Source organism: Gossypium arboreum, chromosome 3, assembly GCF_025698485.1.
Source record: "Gossypium arboreum isolate Shixiya-1 chromosome 3, ASM2569848v2, whole genome shotgun sequence".
NCBI lineage: Eukaryota > Viridiplantae > Streptophyta > Magnoliopsida > Malvales > Malvaceae > Gossypium > Gossypium arboreum.
This window is the reverse complement of record NC_069072.1, coordinates 14773549-14780448: the sequence shown is the minus strand read 5'-3', so window position 1 is coordinate 14780448 and position 6900 is coordinate 14773549. Positions and strand designations below refer to the sequence as shown.

The window sequence follows — 6900 nt, the reverse complement described above, 5'->3', positions numbered from 1 at the left end:
AATAAAAAATTAAATTATTTTATTTTATAATTGTTAAAATAAATTTATTTAGATTTTGTTATTAATTATATGTTGTGTTAGTCATTCTCTTGTTATGAGATTATTTTGTAGACATAACATATATATATATTAATTTGTAGTAATTTAGTTAACTTTTGTACTATGTGTAATGTATTTATACTTTTTACGATTTGCATTAATAATAGTATTATTTTTAAATTAAACAAAGTAAATTACAAAAATAGAGATATTCATAAATATTAATATGAAAATTACCAAATTAAATTTGAGTTAAAAAATAAAAATGCATGTACAGATTTTTTTTCCCAATGAAAAAGCGCGAACCGAAACTATAATCATGCTACCGCAAGCAGGAAATTTTGTCCCTTAACGTTCACGCGCTTCCTCCATTTCTTTCTCTAATGTTGTATATATAGGTTTAGGGCACATAGATGTCATTAACTGAGCATTGGATTTTGATTTGAAGTTCTATAATCAAATAAAAAAAAAAATCTAAGAAAATTATTTTAGAAGTAATAAAATTCTTTGAAAACCTTTACTGAATTCATCGCTTCGATCTCTTTCTAGTTCAATGGCCGAATCTCCCTCGTCTCCAGCAGCCCTAGACACCACCAATTCCCAATCTAAACCCGACTCCGATAATCCGAATCCACTACCAACCCAACCCGATCCATCTCCTTCCTCTACCGTATCAACACAGCTCCAACCAAACCCTAACCCTAGCGCCCCCCCGGTATCTCCTCAACCTCCTCCCGCCGTTCCTTCCTACTCGACTCCTCCACCGCCGATCTCCGGAGCTGCCACAGCCGTTCCCCCGGCGCCTCCTTCGTTCCGTCCAGTCCCGCAGTTTTCGCCGTTACCGAATTTTCAACCTCCTGGCTTGCAGCCGCCGGGCGTGAGTTCGGCTCCTGGTTCTATTCCGCCGCCGTTGATGCAGTACCAGGTGCCTGCAGGTCAGGTTCCGAATCCTGCTCTTAGACCGTTTGCTCCGATTCCAAATGGATATGCAGCGCTACCGGGAGCTGTTCCTCCGGGCACCATGCCTCCTCCGGGTGGGTTATTCCTTCCTTTGTTTTAAGTGGGTGCATAATTGTGAATTCAATTCAAGGGTTGATCTTTAATCTGATTATTTGTACCATTAAGTTGATTATTGATTATTCATATGTATGTACATGTGTTTATTTCTTTGCTGTATTGTTTTTTTTCCTGGTGCAATTGTTATGAATGTGCTGATAATATGCCTTAAGTGAGGGATTGAGTAATGAGGAATTTTGGGAGTGATATAGAAAAAAGGGGCACAGATGAGATGTTTTGTCCTGCAGTGTCTTTGATTGAATACGGGTGAGAAATGTTGGAAAGGCTTCAATTCAAAATTGCTTAGAGAGACCCACTTCTATTTGGTATGCCTTAATAGCATTTGGAGTTAGAAAAGAAATGTAGATTTTAAATATCATTTTCAAGTTTAAACCCACCTAGAATTTTAATGGTCATGTGTGAAAAAACGTGCAGACGAATTTGATAGCTTCATAATTGTGCCATTTTGTTCTAAATCATGTCGCACTCTGTCGTGTTCATTTTTAGTAGGCTGTATACTTTCTGGTAGTTATAAGGATAATTTCCCATTCATGGGTTTATGAATTGCCAGCAGCAGACCATGTTAACAACTGAGTGCTCCTTGGCTTTGTATTCTAAGGTATCACAATCCTCCCAGTTACATTTTTTCTTTCTCGTTCTTTCCTCTTTGTGTTTTTTCCTGTGGCACTTGGGCTCTAACAGTTGAGATAAATCTAAATGGTGAAATATGAAACTAGAATTTTGTGTTAAATAATTCATTTGCAAGCATGAGATGCTGGAAGTCTCATGTTATCCAATCTACAAATTTGTGCAATTGGTGCATGGGATAAGGCTATTAACGAATGGATGTCTAAGGTAAGTGCACTCTACGCAGTCATGATTATGAATTCGATGCTATTCTCTTGATGTTTCCTTCAGGTTTGCTATTCAGCTGGTGATAGTTGCCATGCCTGTGGTGCCATCTCTTTATAGTTTTAATGTGTGGTAAAATCATTTAATTATTCTTTTAGAAGCTTTTTTCCTTGTAAGAGTGCTTAGTTACATTGAAAACATTTATCAATGTGTTTATTCTGTTAACTTGCTCTGATATGGTTGCATAGATATTTGTTTTCTGTTTATGCAGGACTTCTCCGCTATCCCTCTCCTTACCCAGCAATGATTCGGCCTCCATTCCCTCCACGCCCACCTGGAGCTATTGGTGTGATGCCAACAGTTTCACGGCCTCCTGTTCCTGGTGCTCGCCCAATTATTCCTCCTGTCATTAGACCAGCTGTTCCTAATGTTACTCCAACAGAGAAACCACAAACGACAGTTTATATTGGCAAGATAGCACCAACAGTGGACAACGACTTCATGCTGTCTCTCCTTCATGTGGGTTATTATTATTATGTGCTTTCTTTTTTTCATTTTTTAAGTAGCTTTGTTTATATTTATCTGCGAGCTTTGGCTTTATATAATGTTATTATTACACCTTCTTGCAGCTTTGTGGACCTGTCAAGAGTTGGAAACGCCCCTCTAATGGGACACCAAAAGCATTTGGGCTTTGTGATTTTGAGTCTGCTGAAGGGGTTCTTCGTGCAGTGCGCCTACTTAGCAAATTTAATATTGACGGACAAGAATTAGTGGTGAGTACTCTTTGTTATCCTTTTTGATCCCCCATGATTGTCTTGAAAATTTTTTTCTGTTCTAAAATGTGATCAGGTTCAAGTCTTAATTCACTATGATTTAAAATCATGAAGGTTAAACTATTATTGCATTTCATTTACATGACAAACTGTTGAGTTTATTTTGGAAATTTAGAAATTGAATGTAATTGAACTACTATCTTTTACTGTGCTTTAAAATAAGTGTATCTTATAACCTGAATTATGTATAAAATGCAAAATATAAAATTGAAGTATGATGGATGATATTTGAACATGGTAGAATATAATTGTCAATAACATTAAGGTGTAAGATAGATTTGAGCTTTTCTGGTACATATGTTTCATTATGATCTATACTCAAGCAGTATATTGCCTAACTCACTTTCTGAATGCTCTTTGATGTTTTTTTTTCACTTCAAAATTGTTTCAAATGGTCACTTTAGAGATTTGGAGAAGATAAGGAGGAGATAGGCATTTTTAAGTACATAAATGTAAGTAAATGGAAGTTTTATGCTTTTTTTCCCGGAAAATAACTTGTTTTAGGTTGGTTAAATGTTCTATGGAGATATGGTTGGTGAACAGATGAATTAAGTGGGAGTCTTTAAAGTAATATTATTCAGTCTGTGAGCTGATGCTTCTGTTTGAATGATTTAGTTCTGCCTGTGGTTACTGTTGTCTTTCTTATCTTGTTTCAATGATTTGATTTTGCACTTAATTGTATGGTTAACAGGTAAACGTTAGTCAAGCAACAAAGGAATATCTGGAGAAGTATGTTGAAAAGAAAACTGAAAACGCAAAGAAACTAAATGAACCTCCATCTGCAGAGTCTGAGAAAGAAGGTGAAAATGCAGTAGGTGATGTGAAGAATGAATCTTCAACAACTTCTGTTGAGGATCCAAAGAAGAACAGTGACAGTGCCAACAAAGAAAATATCATGGACATTGCCAACTCTGGCATTGTCACTGATGAAGACCGTGAGGCTGATCGAGATGCTTCAGAAAAGCTTGCTGGCATGATTGAGGAAAGGTTAAAGACCAATCCTCTCCCACCACCACCTCCACAAACTGCTCCTGATGGTTCTGGGAAATCAAATTCAGATTTGCCTGTTAAATCAAGGGATGGGAACTCTGATATTGATTTAATGAGAAATGGTGAGTTTTTGCAGCTGCATGTTTGTGGTTTTGTTGATCTCTTTGTTGTCTTTTCCATGCCATGTCATCAAAAAATATGTATGGAAGTCCTTAAATTGTAAGGAGAATCACACTGGAGGAAATAGTGATACGAATTATTTTTCAAATATAGGAGATTTTGATATTGAGTGCATAATTTTGCAGATGGAGCTGAAGGTAAAAATGATGATGAGACTACCAGTGAGAGCAAAGCGACAATTGAAAATGATCGACCTGAGACAAGCTCACCTGATCGTAGATATGATAGGAGTAGAGACAGAGAGCAAGATCTTAAGAGGGACAAGGAGCGTGAAATTGAAAGATTAGAAAGAGAAACAGAGCGTGAAAGGATGAGAAAAGAGAGGGAACAGAGAAGGAAGATTGAGGAGGCAGAGCGTGAGTATGAAAAATTTCTTAGAGATTGGGAGCAAAGAGAAAAGGACAAGGAGAAGCAAAGACAGTATGAGAAGGAAAGGGAGAAAGAGAGGGAACGCAAACGAAAGAAGGAGATTCGCTATGATGAAGAAGATGATGACGATGAAGATTCAAGAAAAAGGCTGCGTAGGAGTGTTTTGGAGGAAAAGAGGAGGAAGAGATTGCGGGAGAAGGAGGATGACTTGGCTGATAGACTCAAAGAAGAGAAAGAAATTGCTGAGGCCAAGAAAAGGGCAGAGGAGGAGCAGCTGCAACTGCAGCAGCAGCGAGATGCATTAAAGCTTTTGTCTGGTCGCTTTGCAAATGGAGCTGCAAAGAATGTGTTGGCTGAAGAACCTAGCACCGAAAGCAAAGATAAGGCAGTTGAACAGCATTATGAGCACGAATCAAGTCATGAAAACCAGATATCTGGTATTTGTTCATTTCTCCCCTTTATTTATTTGTAGTGTTCATCTCTTTTTATTTATTTTTCTGAAATGAACTATGTTTGTATATGATAGGTGATGGGAATATGCAAAATGGTTCTGTTGATGAATCAAATGTGGCCTTTGTTTCTGCATCAGATACACGGCAGAGTGGGAATGCACCAAGGAAGTTAGGTTTTGGTCTAGTTGGATCTGGAAAGCGGACTACTGTCCCATCTGTTTTCCATGAGGAGGAAGATGATGATGCACAGAAGGAGAAGAAAATGAGGCCCCTGGTTCCCATTGATTACTCTACTGAGGAACTGCAGGCTGTCCAACCTGGCGCACCAGCACCAAATCTGGTTGCAGCTGCTGAATTTGCAAAGCGAATATCAAATGTTAACCCTAAAGAGGAAAAGTCTGATGCAGAAAGAGAGCGAAGCAGACGTTCTTACGATAAATCTAGTAGGGATAAAGATCGTAATGATGAGGACAGTCGCAGCAGAGATGAGAGCAAAGAGAAGATCCCTGATCGGGATAGAGACAGGGAACATGGACAGGATAAGGTGAAAACAACAGATAACCAGAAGCTTTTGGATGCCAAACAACTAATCGATATGATTCCTAAGACCAAGGAGGAACTATTCTCATACGAGATAAACTGGAATGTGTATGATCAGGTAATCATCTTTTCACAAGTCCTTTTTCGGACTGTTAGTTTTGAGAAACATCTATCCTCTGGTCAGGATTAACTGGTTAACAAAGTGCCAAATGTTAACTTGATTACAGCAGTATAATCAATTCAACACCCAAATGTATTCCACATGTTCTTAGTCCTTGGCATACACGAAACTAACATGAATATTGCTGTATCTATATTTCTCTCCTGCATTTGTTGGAAATAATCATCTCTAGGCAGCTCTCTTCACCTTATAATTTTACTTATCCACTGTTCATTGTACATGCAAATTATATGGTGTTCCAAAACTATAGTTTTGTAATTAAGTTATCAACTTGATCAAAATAATGAGAAATAGAATGTTGTCTTAAAGGATTTTGAGAATTCTGTGATGCAGAATTGTCTTGTCTTTTCAATGTAGAAAATTGTAATTAGTCTGTATCTATATTTCCTAGACTGTAATTCTAAGATGGTACTCTTTTGTTTTGGTGCATTTGTACAGCATGCATTGCATGAGAGAATGAGACCCTGGATCTCAAAGAAAATTACGGAGTTTTTGGGAGAAGAAGAGAAAACACTGGTTGATTACATCGTGTCGGGTACTCAGGAACATGTTAAGGCTTCCCAAATGCTGGAGCTGCTGCAGTCTATATTAGATGAAGAAGCGGAGATGTTTGTGCTTAAGATGTGGAGGATGCTGATATTTGAAATTAAAAAAGTAGAAACTGGCCTGGCTTTGCGGTCGAGATCCTGATCTAACATTCTTGTGACGCCGTGGGTCCCTGTGTCGGTGCAGGACTGAGATTTTGATTGCATGGTTATTAGTCACCGTCGGGGTGAGTCATCGATGTCTTTTCTTTTAGCCCTCTGTTATTTGAAGAACTAAATGTAGATTGAACTAGGGAATAGGCTTGTTGAGTTTGTATTACTTCTAAGCACGATATTAGTCAATATTAACCCTTTTTCTTTTTTCTTCTGCTGATTTCGAACTGTTTTTTGACCGCTCTCAATTAGGAGCAGTATTGACATTACTCTCTTCCATTTTGGCTACCACTGATGATTCATGTTCCACTACTTAAGGTGGCTTTTTTCTTAAACATCTATTTTCCCATCTCTACTCTAACCATGTTCAGAATTGAGATATACTTGTTTGTTAAATCTAATAATTGATTTTTTGTTAATCAATCAGCAACTTGGGAAATGAGAATATACAGTCTGGATGAACTAAAACAAGGACCCAATAGCAATTTCTGAAATTAAAAACTGTAAGTGATGCAATTAATCAATCTGAATTAGAATTTGAGTGAAATAAGTTTTCATTTTTTCAATCTCTATCGAGTCAAGCAGTATCAATTCAACAGCGATTAATTGCTGGATAAACTGACGTTCTTATGAATGACTTATGTCGTTTCCAGATTGGCATTTTGGCATCACTTAATAGAACACCCTCTGACTCAATCCTTTGTAATCAA

The 6900-nt window shown here is 37.6% G+C and overlaps 1 protein-coding gene across 2 annotated transcripts; it reads left to right on the top strand.

Annotated features, from left to right (window-relative positions):
- Nucleotides 1–331: 331 nt before the first annotated feature.
- Nucleotides 332–6525, top strand: LOC108475979 (RNA-binding motif protein 25). Of its 2 annotated transcripts, none has more exons than XM_017778004.2 (7): nt 332–1073; nt 2219–2466; nt 2577–2720; nt 3472–3892; nt 4076–4756; nt 4846–5429; nt 5931–6525. In XM_017778004.2, exons 1-7 carry the CDS (start codon nt 593–595, stop codon nt 6180–6182), a joined length of 2811 nt encoding a protein of 936 aa, XP_017633493.1. In that variant the 5' UTR covers nt 332–592; the 3' UTR covers nt 6183–6525. The 2 variants fall into 2 exon arrangements, with proteins under 2 accessions (XP_017633493.1, XP_052881493.1); XM_053025533.1 differs by lacking the exon at nt 332–1073 and adding an exon at nt 1675–1714 and having other exon boundaries at nt 2196–2466.
- Nucleotides 6526–6900: the final 375 nt, after the last annotated feature.

What these genes read in the sequence shown, in the direction of transcription:
- LOC108475979 (XM_017778004.2), top strand. Translation starts at nt 593, where the DNA reads ATGGCCGAATCTCCCTCGTCTCCAGCAGCCCTAGACACCACCAATTCC. An exon ending in TCATGCTGTCTCTCCTTCAT is followed by an intron (nt 2,467 to 2,576) that starts GTGGGTTATTAT and finishes ACCTTCTTGCAG; the next exon opens with CTTTGTGGACCTGTCAAGAG. An exon ending in TTGACGGACAAGAATTAGTG is followed by an intron (nt 2,721 to 3,471) that starts GTGAGTACTCTT and finishes TATGGTTAACAG; the next exon opens with GTAAACGTTAGTCAAGCAAC.